The 17,408-nt window shown below is 40.3% G+C and overlaps 1 protein-coding gene across 1 annotated transcript; it reads left to right on the top strand.

Moving 5' to 3' along the window:
* Positions 1-6,768: 6,768 nt before the first annotated feature.
* Positions 6,769-9,889, top strand: LOC128055682 (transcription factor TFIIIB component B'' homolog). The gene is made up of 2 exons (XM_052648241.1): positions 6,769-8,402; positions 9,688-9,889. The coding sequence occupies exons 1-2, from the start codon at positions 6,769-6,771 to the stop codon at positions 9,887-9,889; spliced, it is 1,836 nt and encodes a 611-aa protein (XP_052504201.1).
* Positions 9,890-17,408: the final 7,519 nt, after the last annotated feature.

The raw sequence follows: 17,408 nt of genomic DNA, 5'->3' as shown, positions 1-17,408 counted from the left end.
AAGATAAGGCTCCTGAAAGTAGTGCACTGCAATAACAAAGATCTAAGATACATAGGACACTGGTGGGTAGAAACAGATTGCAGGCTGGTGACTTTTCCCAAAGGTATTTTCACCCGCACTAACTTTAAAGACTGATTATCAAGCCCATGGCTCTGAGGGAAGTGGTTTAGAAAAGGTCAGAATGTGAGTTTGTTGTTGTCTGCCACTCCTTGGTTTTAGTAAGTTTTGACCAAAAGAAATGAAGTCAATTAAGAATGAACCAACTGCAAGCAGAGATAGAATAGAGCTCTACTACTGGACTCCATCCATAACCACTCCTGCTGCTGATCCACATACTATCGTCCTTCTCTGAGGGATCAACTTAAATACTTATTAATAACGTCTGAAGTTTTTCCTCACTACTCGCTTGTCTTTTCTAGAACAATATACATCTACAGAATGACAGAGCTAGAAAGGATCCTTGAGAGAACTTCTTCAATCTTTCCATTTTAAGATCAAACAGAGAAAGTTTAAGTGACTTGTCCAAAGTCAAATAGCCACCTCATTCGGTTCACCAGTCTTTGCCCAAGGAAGAATCTTGGGCATTGTGCAGATGTTTTGTCCTGAGCCCTTTTATGTGGAATAGGCAGTCTCACTTGAAGACTTTGATCCACTTCCTATCCTTCTCCAGTCTAAACCTTTTGTGTTCATAAGATAGCTATCCCTCTGTTAGTTTTAGTACAGACTAAATTGGTCTAGGAGCTTCCTAGGTAGCAGAGTAGTAAAGAATCCACTTGCCAATGCAGGAGATTTGAGACACAGGTTCAATCCCTGGGTTGGGAAGATCCCCTGGAGTAGGGAATAGCAACCCACTCCAGTATTCTCACCTGGTAAATTCCATGGACAGAGTAGCCTGATGGGCTACAGTCCATGGGGTTCACAAAGAGTCTGATTTGATTGAGCACGTACACACAGGTTGCTTTAACAAAGAGATCCAAAATACAAAGAGACCCAAAACACAGTCACCGAAACAGGCCTCTGAAATGGCTGCAGATGACTCATTCTTACTTGCACAGCCCACAGAGGGAATGGGAGACAGGATAAAGAATGCATGCCCAATACTGTTAAAGGCAGGATCCGGAAGTGACATGCATCACTTCCACTTCTATCCCAGTGGCTACAATGTAACCACAAAGGAGGAGGCTAGAAAAGGTAGAAACCATGTGATCAGCTACATGGCCAACTAAAAGGTGGGAGTTCTATTTTTGAATTACAGGAGAGTAAACACTGGGGGCAGGAGGAGAAGGGGACCACAGAGGATGAGATGGCTGGATGGCATCACTGACTCGATGGACGTGAGTCTGAGTGAACTCCGGGAGTTGGTAATGGACAGGAAGGCCTGTCATGCTGCGATTCATGGGGTCGCAAAGAGTCAGACACGACCGTGCGACTGAACTGAACTGAACTGAACTGAAACACTGGTGGCCAGTGAACAGTCTCTACCCAACAGCCTGGTTTCTAGGATTATATCATTCTCAGACTTCTATTACTCACTTCACTAGAATCATTTTTTTAATCTTTTTTTGTTGTTGTTGTGCTACACAACTTGCAGGGATCTTAATTCCTGACCAGGGATCAAACCTCTGTGCCTCCTGCAGTGGAAGCACTGAGTTCTCACCACTGGATCACCAGGGAATTCCCTAAAATATTTTTAACTACAGTGAAATATGAACTGAAAAGGGACTTCATCAGCACTGCAAAAAACATAACATGGAAAAGCGTTTATGGATAAAAGGCAATAAAAAATGCAAATACCTTTCAGACTTCAGCTACCATCAAATATTACTGGAGAACATAATTTAAAATTAAACAGGGACATCCCTAGTGGTCCAGTGGTTAAGAATCCTCCCTATAATGCAGGCGATGTAGGCTTGATCCCTGTTCAAGGAACTAGGAACCCACATGCTGTAGGGCAACTAAGCCCAAATGCCACAATGAAGATCCCACATTCCACAACTAAGACCCGATGCAGCCAAATTATATTTTTTTAAAAAAAGAACTATTCTTAAAAAATTAAACATAACTCTCTTTATGACAAGGCAAAGGGTTGAATAAAACAACAATAAAAACAAAATTAATAAAGTGAAAGTTATCCATAAAAGCACGTTTCCTTCATCTGCTTTAAGGTCTGAAAGAAAAAGGGTGTGTTGGGGGCCATATTTACTTCCCCAAAATGTCCCATATCCCAGCATAGAGCTTTTTTAAAAAAAAACTACCATGAAGTAGAGGTCCCTGTTCACAATAACGACTTAAATTGATGTCAAATGCTCAGCCTGCAAGCCCTCCATCTGTGTACATAAACATACATAGTCCACACATACGTGCTAAGCGTGGGCAGCTCAGTGCTCAACATTGTCAAAATCTTGACTGCTTACTCCTGAACAGTAACTTTTCCACTTGTCCCTCAGTATCTGTGCTAGTAACAGGTAGAGATAATTTCCCCCTCTTCTAATGGGTTAAGAATCCACCTGCCAACGCAGGAGACCTGGGTCAGGAATATCCCCTGGAGAAGGGAATGGCTACCCACTCCAGCATTCTTGCCTGGAGAATTCCATGGACAGAGGAGCCTGATCAGCTACAGCCCATGGGGTCGCAGAGATGGACATGACTCAGTAACTACCACTTCCACTTTTTTTCATAGAAATCTCTGTTCCTATAGGGCACCATTTTACCTGATCTCCTAGCAGATCCTTAGGCCTTAAAGATAGCTCCTGATTCAAAACTGCATTTTGATAACATTGTTATTAAGAAGTACTTAATAACAATGTTAATTAAAAAGTACTTAATAACAATGTTATCAAAATGCAGTCTTAACAATGTTAAGAAGTACTTAATAACAATGTTAATTAAAAAGTACTTAATAACAATGTTATCAAAATGCAGTCTTAACAATGTTAAGAAGTACTTAATAACAATGTTGTCAAAATGCAGTTTTGAATCAGGAGCTATCTTTAAGGACTAAGGATATGCTAGGAGATCAGGTAAAATGGTGCCCTATAGGAACAGAGATTTGGAGAAGGCAATGGCATCCCACTCCAGTACTCTTGCCTGGAAAATCCCATGGGTGGAGGAGCCTGGTAGGCTGCAGTCCATGTGGTCCCGAAGAGTCGGACACGACTGAGCGACTTCACTTTCACTTTTCACTTTCCTGCATTGGAGAAGGAAATGGCAACCCACTCCAGTGTTCTTGCCTGGAGAACCCCAGGGACGGGGGAGCCTGGTGGGCTGCCATCTATGGGGTCGCACAGAGTCTGACACGACTGAAGCGACTTAGCAGCAGCAGCAGCAAGGCGTACTTATCACTTTAGCCAGAGACCTTATTATATGCCAGGTACTTTGCTTAATGCAGAATATCCTTTGGACCTCTCAGCAACTAAATAGATATTATTTTGAACTTACTATTACTGAGCTTCAGATTGAAAAGTGCATTAACCATTCATACTAAGAAATTAATTTTTGCTGGCTTTAAAAAAGTTGTTCTTTTACATACAAATGGAAAATGAGTAAAGGATTAAATGTTTAATCCTTAATACAATGGTTAAGAAGTGGGTTTTTCCAATCCATTTGAGTTCAGTTGCCTTATCATATAGGGATGAACAATTTTCTAAGAATTTCAGAGAGTATTGCCATAGACTACAAAAAAATACATTAAACTTCACTATTAAAGAGGTATCTCATTTTTCCTTTAATTAGTCAGAAAGCATTTAAGAATCTTCCTACATCTTAAATTCTCCAGACGTTTGCTTTTAAAAATTATTTTTATTTCTGACTGTGCTGGGTCTTCAGTGCTTCTCAGGCTTTTCTCTAGTTGCGGTGATCAGGGACTACTCTCTAGTTGCAGTGCATGAGCTTCTCACTGCATTGGCTTCTCGTGTGGGGGACCACGGGCTCTAGGGTACACAGGCTTCAGTAGTTGTGTCTTCTTGGCTCTAAATTGAGCTTAGTTGCTCCGCAGCACGTGAGATCTTCCTGGATTAGGGGTCAAACCTGTGTCTCCTATATTGGCAAGCAGATTCTTTACCACCGAGCCACCAGGAATGCCCCTCAATGTTTGTCTTAATTTAAGGATCTGTGACGATCTGCAGCACATGAGAAAAATAAGACGAAATATACATGCTTGCTGGTTTTATTAAGTTTACAATAGAAATTATGCTTTGTTTACTTTCCAGTATTAATATCTTTTCTTCATTCTTGTTTCTCCTCAGGTTCCACTGGAGATAATGAGTGTCCCAGTTAATTTCAATGTAAAGATTCATTTTTATAGTAAAATATTAGTTTTATGAAAAAGTCTCAAAGAAAACAAAAACATAGATATATCTGATATTTCACAATGTAACATTTGGAATAACTGTCTATAAGAGTCTGGAAATTGTAGAGGGCTTCTACTTTTGGCACTATGGTGGGCTACACATGAGACTTTCTTGTTCAACAAGACAGATTCTGGCTCAGACACATGCATGAGAGCAGTACTGATCTCATATGAAGTAGGGGGAGAGGCAAAATCAATCAAAATGGGCAGGAAAGTCCAGGCAGAAGCGAGGGGTATGAGCGCCCCTGCCCAGAGAAACTTAGCTGTGAGGATTCTGAGCTTTGGGCTCAGAAGTAGAGTAAGGGTGAGGGGAAATGAACTACTCTCACTCAAGATCTTCAAGAAAGGGCTGAAATGGCCCCCAAATAATGATGCCTCTATAGCAGCAGCAGCAGCAGAAGTGAATTCTTTACAATTAAGCCTTGACCAGATTTGGCCTGCAGAATTTACAGATTAACAAAGAATGAATTAACAAAGGTGACCATAAATGTGAAGAGGCCAGATACTATGCATGAGAGTCAGTACAAACAACAAGCATTTTAACTTCGAAGGACTGCAGGATCTGGAGTTCTTGTCAACATTAACATAGCATACTTGAACATGCAAATACTACATACATGAAAAATTAACCAGATTGCAGGAAAAAGACAGAGGTGAAAAATATGAAAGACAAAGATATGAAGGGTAGGATGAGGACTAAACATATGTCTAATATGAATTCTACAGACGACAGAAGATAACTGTAAAATTTCCAGAATTGATTCAAGATGCATCCAGAGATCCACAGACCCTAAAATCAAATGTATGCTGAATACAATACATAAAATGAAGTTTCTGGGGGCAATTACAGTATCAATTCTAATTATGCCATCTAAAAAGTGTATGCTATCTGAACGATTGGAGTCTTTTCTCTGTGGTGTATTTTCCAACTGAAGCTTAATAAAGCTGGCTTTAAACTAAGATTTCCTCAAGTATGCTAGGTTATGAATGTATTATTTGTGTTTAAAAATCAACCAAATTTAAACTACACAACATTTAAATAATAAAGGGCATATAGTTTGATGTTTCTATGTATTTAAATCTTTATTACTGTCGATTAGTAGTATAAAGAACAAAACATTGATGAACTATAAATATCTAGGGATTGCTAGTAGTTATGAATTTAAGCCATTAATTTACCTTGAACTGATTTTGTTGTTTACTATTAACGTTACTGTTAATTTCATAATAGTCACTCATGCTCTTTTCAGAGTGAAACTTTTTGCCATTAATGAGAGTATTAGGAACAGGCAATTACTACTACAATTTATCCACTCACTCTTTCAATATAACTGAGTGCCTAAATTTGCCAGGTACTGTTGTCAAGTATAGGGATGCAGGAGGATACATAATATGTGCTGCAAAGGAAAAAAAAAAAAGCAGGAGGATAAGGGAATGCAGAGGGAGACAGAAAGGGTTGCAGGTTAAAATAGGTGATATGGATGGGCTCACTGAGAAGATGACTTTTGGGCAATAACCAGAAAGGTGCAGAGGGCCCTGAGGATATCCAGGAGAAAAATGCTCCAGACATGAGAAAAACAATGTTCAAAGCTCCTATGGGAAGCATGCCTCAAGTACTGAAATAACTACAAGTGTGGCCAATGTGACTCTTGTGAGGGAAGTGAAGTGAAGTTGCTCAGTCGTGTCTGACTCTTTGCAACCCCATGAACTGTAGCCTACCAGGCTCCTCAGTCCACGGAATTTTCCAGGCAAGAATACTGGAGTGGGTTGCCATTTCCTTCTCCAGGGGATCTTCCCAACCCAGGAATCGAACCCTGGTGTTCCACATTGTAGGCAGACACTTTACCATCTGAGCCACCAAGGAAGCTCTTGCGAGGGAAGCAGAAGGCAAAGACTAGAGGGTCAGATAGCTTAATACCGTGTGGACCAATATAAGGACTTCTGAGTTTTTACTGAGTCAAATATGAAGCCATTGAAGGGTTTTCAGCAGAGGAGTGTAATGATTAAGATTTTTTTTAAAAAAAGGATCACTCTGGTCCACTCTTGACAATAGACTATAGGTCTGGTGAGGTAAAGGCAGGAGCAGAGCCAAAAGGCTACCACAATAATCTAGGCAAGCGATGATGCGGCTTAGGTGAAGGATGGAGTACCTGAATGCAAAACCTATTTTAAAGTTAAAATGAGGGGGGAGCAAGGTATAGGAGAAAACTTAGCTATTAGTGTAGCAGGGTCATGAAGAAGAGGCGGCGGCGGGAGATCCCGGGCGGTGGCTGGGGCACGCAATTGCGGTAGCTGGCCGCTGGGCTGGTGGTGTGGCTTTGTGAGAAGGGCGTAGTTCCTAAAGCCCTCTCGGGGCAGCGGCCGGGGCTCGGGGCTGCGAGCGGCCCTGGGGCCGCCTCCCCGGGCCCCCTGGCTCCGCCATGTTCCGCAGGGCACGCCTTAGCGTGAAGCCGAATGTCAGGCCCGGAGCAGGCGCCAGGGCCTCCACCGCCCCCAGTTCCCAGCGTGAACAAGAAGCTCCAAGGCCGCAGGAGCCTGCCGCGGCCTCTGCTCCGAAGCCTCCGGAATCCACAGATGTGCCCCCGGTGGATTTCGGGGAAGCGGAGCCCCAAGACAAGATTCCCAAGAGCAGTGTTGAAAAGACTGATGATGGGAAGGATGTTGAAGAATCCAGTAAGCCTTCCTTTACTGTTTCACAGAAAAGAAAGCGAATACCAAGTACTTCTAGTCTGGTCAAACCTAGTGTCAGTGTTCCTTCAGAACCTCATCCTTTATCTACAGTTAATCAAGAAGCTCCACAGCCAAACCCTGTTCCAACAAAAGAGAAACAGCCATGTTCAGACAGATACCGAATATACAAAGCCCAGAAACTGAGGGAAATGTTAAAAGAAGAATTGAGGAAAGAGAAGAAGCAATGGAAAAACAAGTATGCCGTAAATGAAACTCAAAGGCCACCGGATCGTTCCAAAATGACTATGAGAGACTTCATATATTATCTACCAGAAAGCAATCCAATGACTTCTTCACTGGAGCAGGAAAAGAAAACTGAAAAATCATCGACACCAGTCCGAACACGAGAGCCAGAAGGCAAGACTACTCCTGATGGGGAAGATAACGAAGAAGTAGAAGAAGAGTTGGATGATGGGCCCTTGCTGGTTCCTCGAGTAAAAGTGGCAGAAGATGGTTCTATTATTTTGGATGAAGAAAGTTTAACTGTAGAAGTTTTAAGGACAAAAGGTCCCTGTGTTGTTGAGGAAAATGACCCCATATTTGAGCGTGGTTCTACAACTACATATTCCAGCTTTAGGAAAAGCTACTACTCTAAACCATGGTCAAATAAAGAGACAGATATGTTTTTTTTAGCCATCAGCATGGTAGGAACTGACTTTTCTATGATTGGACAGCTTTTTCCTCACAGAGCAAGAATAGAAATTAAGAATAAATTTAAACGTGAAGAGAAAACAAATGGATGGAGAATAGACAAAGCATTCCAGGAAAAGCGCCCTTTTGACTTCGATTTTTTTGCTCATTTGCTTCAGAAAGTTCTTGCCGAAGAAGAGAAAAGAAAACAAAAATCTGTTAAAAATCAGAGTTCAAAGGAGAAGAAGTCCTCTAAATCACGGAAAAATGTAAAAGTGAAAAAAGTTGCTAATGATGATCGAGATGAGTCTGTGAGCACTAAAATTTCAAACTCAGGAAGGTCGCAAAAGGATGCTCAGACAGTTGAAGAAGAACTGCAGTCTCTGACTTTATCTGAACAGGATTCAGAACAGAATGCATTAGAACTAGACGTAAATCAAAAGAAAAGAAGAAGAAAGAATCAGGGTGAAGGTAGTGAACAAGAAGTGTATCTTTCAGGAAGTGCCACTGTTCAGCCAGGCTCTTCTAAAGGAGAAAAACACAAAAATAAAGGCCTGTCTTTAAGTCCTGAGATTAATGAAAATGAATCCAGTAAGGAACAAGAGCTTCCCTGTGTACAGGACACAGATGACCTTGTGGGTTTATCCTCTAGTGAAGACACTGAGAAAAGAACTGACCCTATTCTTTCATCAAGGTATTTTTTGTATGGTTACTCACTTTGTCTACATCTTCTCACAGATACTGAAGGAGGAGTGTGAAATCTCCACCTGTAATTGTGAATTTGCCTATTTCTCTTTTCAGCGCTGGTTATTTTTTTCATGTCTTTTGAAGCTCCTTTGTTAGGTGTGTACGTTTATAGGATTGTTGAATCTCCTTGGTGAAATCACCCTTGCATCACTTGTGTGATATCATTCTTGTCTTGCTCTTTGTTCTGATGCTTGCTATGCCACTACAGCCTTCTGGTGGTTAATGTTTGCATAGATTTATTGTTTTCTATAAATATTTTCTCTTAACTTTGGTTTTCAGCTGTTTGAATGTGATATATCCTGCTGAGAGTTTTTTGTTTGTTTTTACTCCCAGTAAAAAACACATGAGATCTACTCTTCTAAATGAGTTTTTAAAATGTGCGAAGTTGTTAACTGAGCAGTGTTGTACAGCATGACTGAAACTGTCTGTTGAACAGTAACTCTGTTTCCTCCCCATCTCTGGCCCGGGTAACCACCATTCTACTTTCTATTTCTATGAGTTACTTTAGATATTTGAAATACATGGAATCACATAATATTTGTCCTTTTATGAGTGGCTTATTTCAGCTAGCATAATGTTTTCAGGGTTCATCCATATTAAAGCATATGACAAGATTTCTGTTTTTATGGTCAAATAATATTCCTTTGTAGGTATATATCACATTTTCTTTCTTTGTTGGTCTGTCAGTGAATATTTACAGTGTTTCCAGCTTTTGGTTATAATGAATAATGCTGCAATAAACCTGAAATTGAAGAAAAAAAAAAATAAATAAAGTTAAAATGAATGGGATTTCCTGACAATATGGGGTATGAACGAAAAATGGAGTACCTGAATGCAAAACCTATTTTAAAGTTAAAATGAATGGGATTTCCTGACAATATGGGGTATGAACGAAAAAGAGAAACATAGGATTCCAAAATTTTTGGCCTATACAAAAAGGCAGAGTTATCATTTACTGACACAGAATGGAGGAGAAATAGGTTTTGAAAGAAAAATCAGGATTTTAAAGCATGCTAAACCTAAGATGCCTAGAAGATACCAAGTGGAGATAGTGAAGTGGCAGGTAGATACATGATTTTGGAATTCAGATAAAAGGAGAGATACAAACTCTAGAATCAAAACATACGGCATCATAAATCACTAGACTGGCTAACTGGTTAAGCTCATCAGGGAAGTGAGTAAGTTTACAATAGTGGTCCAAGGTCTAAACTCTGAGGCCGTTCAATATTTAGAGGTAGGGGATATGAAGAGACATCAGCAATGAAGACTGAAAAAGAAGAGATTAATGATATTGCAGGGAAAGCAGAAGAGTATGGTGTCCTGGAAGCCAAGCGGGGGAAAAAAAAGACTTTCAAGCAGGAGGAAGTAATCAACTGTGCCCCTGTAAATCAGGTAGAACAAAGACACAGAACTGGTCACTGGAAAGCAGTGTAATGGTCACTAGTGACCTCAAGAAGAGTTGCTTTGATGGGGGGGGTGGTGGTGGGAAAAACCTCTTAATGAATTGAGTTCAACACAGAACAGGGGGAGGGAAGTGGGGTGGACAGCACTATGGATAAGTCTCTCAAGGGTGTATAAAACATGATTAGAGAAAACTAGTTTGTTTTCTAGTTAAATACAAGAGATTAACTATTCACCTTATTCTCTTTTCCCTTCAAAATCTCCCCCAAAACGACAATAAAAGAATCAGAGGTATTAAACCAAGTCAAAGCATAAAAGAGAAGACAACAATGAGACTTTCAGAAGCAGTAAAAAAGCAAATGAATGTGAGGTAACTGACTTAGCAGAGGTGATGAAATTATACCTGAGACTGGGATTTGCTGGCGACGGAATCAAACACTAACACTGCAGAGTGGTTTGAATCTTTGTATTTTAACACTTGCTTCTTACAGCTGCTTTATTTTATATCCCTTGCACAACAACCTACAGGGCAAGCTGCCAAGCACTATGATTCAGAAACTATACAGTGCACAGGCGCAGGGCGAGATAACCTTTACCTTGACTTATTTACTGCAGCTAAGACTGTGTTTTGGGGAACTTCCTTATCAACTTAGAATCCGTTTTGTCCCTGGGTCTGTTCCTTTTGAGGAATCAGAGAAACATCCTTGTGTGCAAGAAATGTTCTTTTCCCACGGGAACAAACAGAGGATTCTTAGCTGAACATCTCGTTTGCAAGAATGTTCAGCCCTGGTTGAGAGTCCCGTTTGCAAGCACTTCTCAACCTTCCTTATACCTAGTTCCCTACACTGGACAGAACATCTCGTTTGCAAGAATGTTCAGCCCTGGTTGAGAGTCCCGTTAGCAAGCACTTCTCAACCTTCCTTATACCTTGTTCCCTACAGGGATTCTGACAGCTGTTTACACTGTAGAACTCTTGAAAGGCCCAGCACGAAAGCATTAGGCACCACAACTTGTAGCCAGGCACAGTACACAGAAACGAGGCAAATAAGCAAGGCAGTGGCAATACCGGGAAAACCAGAAAGTCATACATGAAATGACCAACAGGGAAGAAAGAAACAACATTTACATGGTCACAATAATGCAAACATTTTCAGTGACTTGACTAAAAATTAGAGTGCAAGATCAAAAAGAGATCAAGCCAGTCAATCCTAAAGGAAACCAGTCCTGAATATTCACTGGAAGGACTGACACTGAAGCTGAAGCTTCAATACTTTGGTCACCTAATGCGAAGAACTGACTCACTGGAAAAGACCCTGATGCTGGGAAAGATTGAAGGCAGGAGGAGAAGGGGACGAGAGAGAATGCGATGGTTGGATGGCATCACCGACTTGACGGACATGAGCAAGCTCCAGGAGTTGGTGATGGACAGGGAACCCTAGCGTGCTACATTCCACAGGGTTGCAAAGAGTCGGACAAGACTGAGCGACTGAATGGAATTGACTAAAAATTAAAATAATATTAGGAAGAGGGGTGAGAGGAAGAGTGGGATAGTAGTAAAGGCAGTCAAATCCTCCATGGAGGGTGGGAAGGAGAGGGTAATAGATAACCTCTAACATTGGTAAGTCAAAATAGCAAGGTGAGCACATTACTTACAAGTAAGAAGGTAAAAACAATAGTATGGAGTTAAACACAACTGATTCTGGGATCTGGACTTTGGAGTGAGGCAAGTCACTCACTGCTCTTATTTCCTTACGTGTTTTTAAAACCAGGTGATTATACTAATTTGATGATTAAACACATAAATGGATAAAATGTATACAGGAAATAAAAAGCAACCTCAGACAAGTTATTTGTTCAATTAGCAAATATTCAAAATGAAAAATTAACTAGGATAAACAATCTAAGTGATATCAACGTGGGTGATGAGGAGCAGAGAGACAACAGGTAAAGTGTATGGGTGGGGGGAGGAGGGAGAATGACTGTCAATACTTCTGTGTTACTGTAAGACTCCAATGTTGATAACTTTAAATACTGGTAGAGAAAGATAATCATAAATATGGTTAGAAATAACCACAATGAGAATAAAAATAGAATGTATAGCTTTCAAACCTGCAGAAGAAAATCTGATCTATTAAAAAGCAAAAAAAACAGAAAGCATGCTAAGTACAAAACTTATAAGGTAGCAAAAATACATAAAATAACTGACAAAACCATGAGAATATATCAACAACTGGAGATTTTTACATGTTTTTCTCTTAGAAACAGCAAAGAGACCTCCCCCAAGCAAATATAAATTTAAAATATACATTCACTTTTAACACAGTGTTCAATTGACCACAATTCCCTACTCTCTGTTTTCACATAGCAGTGTTTCTCTATAACACTGGTGCCTCTTTCTCCTTCCCTCTCTCTTACCAGCAGCTTCTTAGGTGAGGAGTGATTCAGCTGAATGGTGAGTTTGGAAGGAGAAACCATACACATGCAGCTTTCCACTCTCTCATTGGAGCTGCCTACCTATCTAAAGTTGAAGAGCTTTCTGGTCTGTTTCTCTGACCATTCTGTAAGTTTGGTGGGTCACTCTGCCTGAGACTGGATAGAATGTTTAAATCAGGGAAATATTAGCAAATCCTATGTCATGCCCCCTGAATTGGCTTTAACACAAAGTTCACTGACAACAAACCCTGCCTGTCTGCTCAAAGCCTTCAATCGGCTGTTCAGCCTCTTATTCTTAAACATAAGCAGACAACCAAGGTTCAGCAGAAACCTGAGAGAAAATATTTATTGTGATTGAGATAAAACATAAATAGACACACAGTAATACAGGGGGGAAAAGACTACGTAGCAAAATAGAAACCTGAAAACAAAGTAACCTGCAATCATTAATATCCTCAGATGGATCCTACAAGCCTCTAGAGGGGAAAACAAACAAAAAACAAAATAGGGCACATATAAAGGAACAAGAATCAAAACAGCTTCAAGCCTTCTCAGTGGTCACAATGGAAGCTGGAGACAACAGAGAAATCCCTTCAAATTTTTAACGGAAAACAACAGCCAGCTTGGAATTTTATATCATACTATTATTTAAACCGAGAGCAGAATTAAAGACAATTTCCAGACATTCAAGGACCCATACTTCATCTCCCATAGAGCCTTTCTCAGGAAGCTGCTAAATGTGCTTTATATCAAAGAGAGTAAACCAAGAAAGACATAAGAGTAGGGTATAGAAATAGAAAGATCATAGGACTCTTCAGGAAAATAAAAACAAAATCCAGGATAACTGTACCAGGCAAAGAGAGTGGCCAGTTCAGATTTGTGCAGAGTGACTCGATACTTCAACATAATGCTTTCTTACGTGGTACCATATTTTTAAAAAATATCTCACAATGCCTGGGTGAGCCTGACCTAAGTTGGCCTGCTGATGGTCTAGCTCTTTCCTTCTGCTCCCTGGATCTTTCAAGAACACACAAATGTTCTGCTTTGACCTACTTCTGAGTGCTGAAGGATAGCCACCAGAAGCTTAAAAGTGGAAAAGCCTAAGCAGCCCAATCCTCCTGATTGTGTTACAGGCAGGTATCTAGTTCTAGGTGCTGGCACATCTTTCAAAATATTGGGTGGGCCAGAAAGTTGGTTCGGGTTTTTCTGTACTATTGTATGGAAAAATCAAACGATCTTTCCCACCAACCCAGTACATAAAATGTGGATAACCCTAGGTTTCCCAGTATTAGCTCAATGACTTTCTCCAGAAAAGGCTTTTGTAAAATATCAGAGAAAATGAGGCCAGACCATAACCCAGAGCCCATTTTCAGCTTATATTCTTCTAGGACACCTCATCAAATAGTGGCAATTCTGCCTTCTGAACACAGTTATATTTCTGCATAATACTCCACTTTTAATCATCTTCTATACTCATTTATCAGAGAAGGCAATGGCACCCCACTCCAGTTCTCTTGCCTGGAAAATCCCATGGATGGTGGAGCCTGGAAGGCTGCAGGCCATGGGGTCGCTGAGGGTCAGACACAACTGACAGACTTCACTTTCACTTTTCACTTTCATGCATTGGAGAAGGAAATGGCAACCCACTCCAGTGTTCTTGCCTGGAGAATCCCAGAGACAGGGGAGCCTGGTGGGCTACTGTCTATGGGGTTGCACAGAGTCGGACACGACTGAAGTGACTTAGCAGCAGCAGCAGCATACTCATTTATGGGCTTCCCTTATAGCTCAGTCAATAAAGAATCTCCTTGCAGTGCAGGAGACAGGGTTTGATTTCTGGGCTGGGAAGATACCCTGGAGAAGGAAGTGGCAACCTACTCTTAATATTCTTGCCTGGAGAATCCCATGGACAGAGGAGCCTGGTAGGTTCCCAGGCCACGGAGTCACAAGAGTCGGACACAACTTAGCAACTAAACCACCATACTCATTTATATGTGTATTTTTGATAAATCATTTCATTAAAAACAACATCGAGTAGGAATGCAGGAATAGCTCAATATCAGAAATCAACGTTATTCTCTATATAACTAATGGTGAAAACAAAAAAACACCTGAGAAAAGGCATATATAAAATATCAATAAACAGGAACTTCTTTTGAAAAAGACTAACTAGCATAAAACTACAGCAAACATAGCATTTAACAGAGCAAGTTTCGAATCTGAAGTAGAAATTTGATAAAAATGTCTGCTACCACAGCTGTCAAATAGAGACTGGCAACCTGGCCAAAACAGTCAAAATGAAAGAAAGGTATAAGGCCTTTCAGGAAGAAATAAAATTCATTATTTGTATTTCATAGACAACCAAAGAGAATCACTAACTTCAGAACTAAAAGGCATTCATCAAAGCTACAAATACAAGATCAACATACCCTGATTTGACCTTATAAAAATGTTAATTCTAAAGTAATCTGCAAATTCAATTTCAATAAAAACTTCAGCAGTTTGTTTTTGGGAACTTGACTAAAAGGATACTAAAAAAATAAAAATCGACAAAAGTTAATTCTATCAAAGTAAAACAAAAAGATTCAGCTATTTAGACATATTACAGTTATATTAAGACAATGTTACACTGGGAAAGGAACTGACATCAATAAACAGAACAGAGAGCCCCAAGTTTCATGTTTATGACAAAATGGTATGTAGTGAAATGGGTGAAAAATGGATTTAACAGATGGTGTTAACCTTACAATTCTACTCTTCATGCCCAGCAGATATTCATACTCACAAGACTCAAAAGGATATAATTCGGTACTAAGGTCACTTAGCTTGCCAGAAAGGGCACAGTACAGTAAACCTGGCATCCACCTTAGGCAAGCCGCATATGCCACAGAAACCACTATGGTGTAAAAATCCCTGAGGGTAGGTTCCTCGCAAGCTTGGTTACCAGTTCTATCTTACTCAGAAATGTCAAAGCCTGTGCTTTTTGCAACCAAATATATGCTGCTGGATAAACAGCAGGCATTCCTTATATATCTTAACCCACAATTTCAAGGAAATAGTGCTAACAAAGTAAATCCAAGATAATTTTCCTCTAGAGAGAGAGAAAAGTGGTTTTATTAATAACCCTTTTAGTGATTAGCTGGAGAATAAGTTGAATTCATATCTCATACTATATCCAATAGTTTTGGATCCCGGAGCCCATGAGCCAGGCTGACATCTGCTCTTGAGGTATATTATATTACATTCTTTGATTATATTCTTCACAGCCAAAGATGGAGAAGCTCTATACAGTCAGCAAAAACAAGACCAGGAGCTGACTGCGGCTCAGATCATGAACTCGTTATTGCCAAATTCAGACTTAAATTGAAGAAAGTAGGGAAAACCACTAGACCATTCAGATATGACCTAAATCAAATCCCTTACGATTGTACAATGGAAGTGACAAATAGATTCAAGGGATTAGGAATGATAGAGTGCCTGAAGAACTATGGATGGAGGTTTGTGACACTGTACAGGAGCCAGTGATCAAGACCATCCCCAAGAAAAAGAAATGCAAAAAGGCAAAAATGGTTGTCTGAGGAGGCCTTACAAATAGCTGAGAAAAGAAGAGAAGTGAAACGCACAGGAAAAAAGGAAAGGTATAACTATCTGAATGCAGAGTTCCAAAGAACAGCAAGCACAGATAAGAACGCCCTCCTCAGTGATCAATGCAAAGTAATAGAAGAAAACAGAAAGTGAAAGACTAGAGATCTCTTCAAGAAAATTAGAGACACCAAGGGAACATTTCATGCAAAGGTGGGCACAATAAAGGACAGAAATGGTATGGACCTAACAGAAGCAGAAGATATTCAGAAGAGGTGGCAAGAATACACAGAAGAACTATACAAAAAAGATCTTCATAACCCAGATAACCACAATGGTCTGATCACTCACCTACAGCCAGACACCCTGGAATTCGAAGTCAAGTGGGCCTTAGAAAGCATCACTATGAACAAAGCTAGTGGAGGTGATGGAATTCCAGTTGAGCTATTTCAAATCCTAAAAGATGATGCTGTGAAAGTGCTGCACTCAATATGTCAGCAAATGTGGAAAACTCAGCAGTGGCCACAGGACTGGAAAAGGTCAGATTTCATTTCAGTCTCAAAGAAGGGCAATGCCAAAGAATGCTCAAACTACTACACAACTGCACTCATCTCACACACTAGCAAAGTAATGCTCAAAATTCTCCAAGCCAGACTTCAATAGTACATGAACTGTGAACTCCCAGATGTTCAAGCTGGATTTAGAAAAGGTAGAGGAAGCAGAGATCAAATTGCCAACATCCACTGGATCAATGAAGAAGTGACAGTTCCAGAAAAACATCTATTTCTGCTTTATTGACTATGCCAAAGCCTTTGACTGTGTGGATCACAACTCTGGAAAATTCTTAAAGAGATGGGAATGCCACACCACCTTACTTGCCTCCTGAGAAACCTATATGCAGGTCAAGAAGCAACAGTTAGAACCAGACATGGAACAACCAACTGGTTCAAAGTTGGGAAAGGAGTACATCAAGGCTCTATATTGTCACCCTGCTTATTTAACTTATATGCAGAGTACATCATGCAAAATGCTGGGCTGGATGAAGCACAAGTTTGAATCAAGATTGCTGGGAGAAATATCAATAATCTCAGATACACAGATGACACCACCCTTATGGCAGAAAGCAAAGAACTAAGGAGCCTCTTGATGAAAGTGAAAAAGTTGGCTTAAAACTCAACATTCAGAAAACTAACATCATGGCATCTGGTCCCATCACTTCATGGCAAATAGATGGGAAAACAATGGAAATAGTGACACTTTAATTTTTTGGCTCCAAAATCACTGCAGATGGTGATTGCAGCCATGAAATTAAAAGACGCTTGCTCCTTGGAAGAAAAGCTATCACCAATCTAGACATCATATTAAAAAGCAGAGACATTACTTTGCTAACAATGGTCTGCCTAGTAAAAGCTGTGGTTTTTCCTGTAGTCAAATATGGATGTGAGAGTTGGACCATAAAGAAAGCTGAGTGCCAAAGAACTGATGCTTTTGAACTGTGGTGCTGGAGAAGACTCTTGAGAGTCCCATGGACTGCAAGGAG

This window comes from Budorcas taxicolor, chromosome 11, assembly GCF_023091745.1.
Source record: "Budorcas taxicolor isolate Tak-1 chromosome 11, Takin1.1, whole genome shotgun sequence".
NCBI classification, from domain to species: Eukaryota; Metazoa; Chordata; class Mammalia; order Artiodactyla; family Bovidae; genus Budorcas; species Budorcas taxicolor.
The sequence above is the reverse complement of the archived record's forward strand: the minus strand, read 5'-3'. Positions and strand labels throughout refer to the sequence as shown.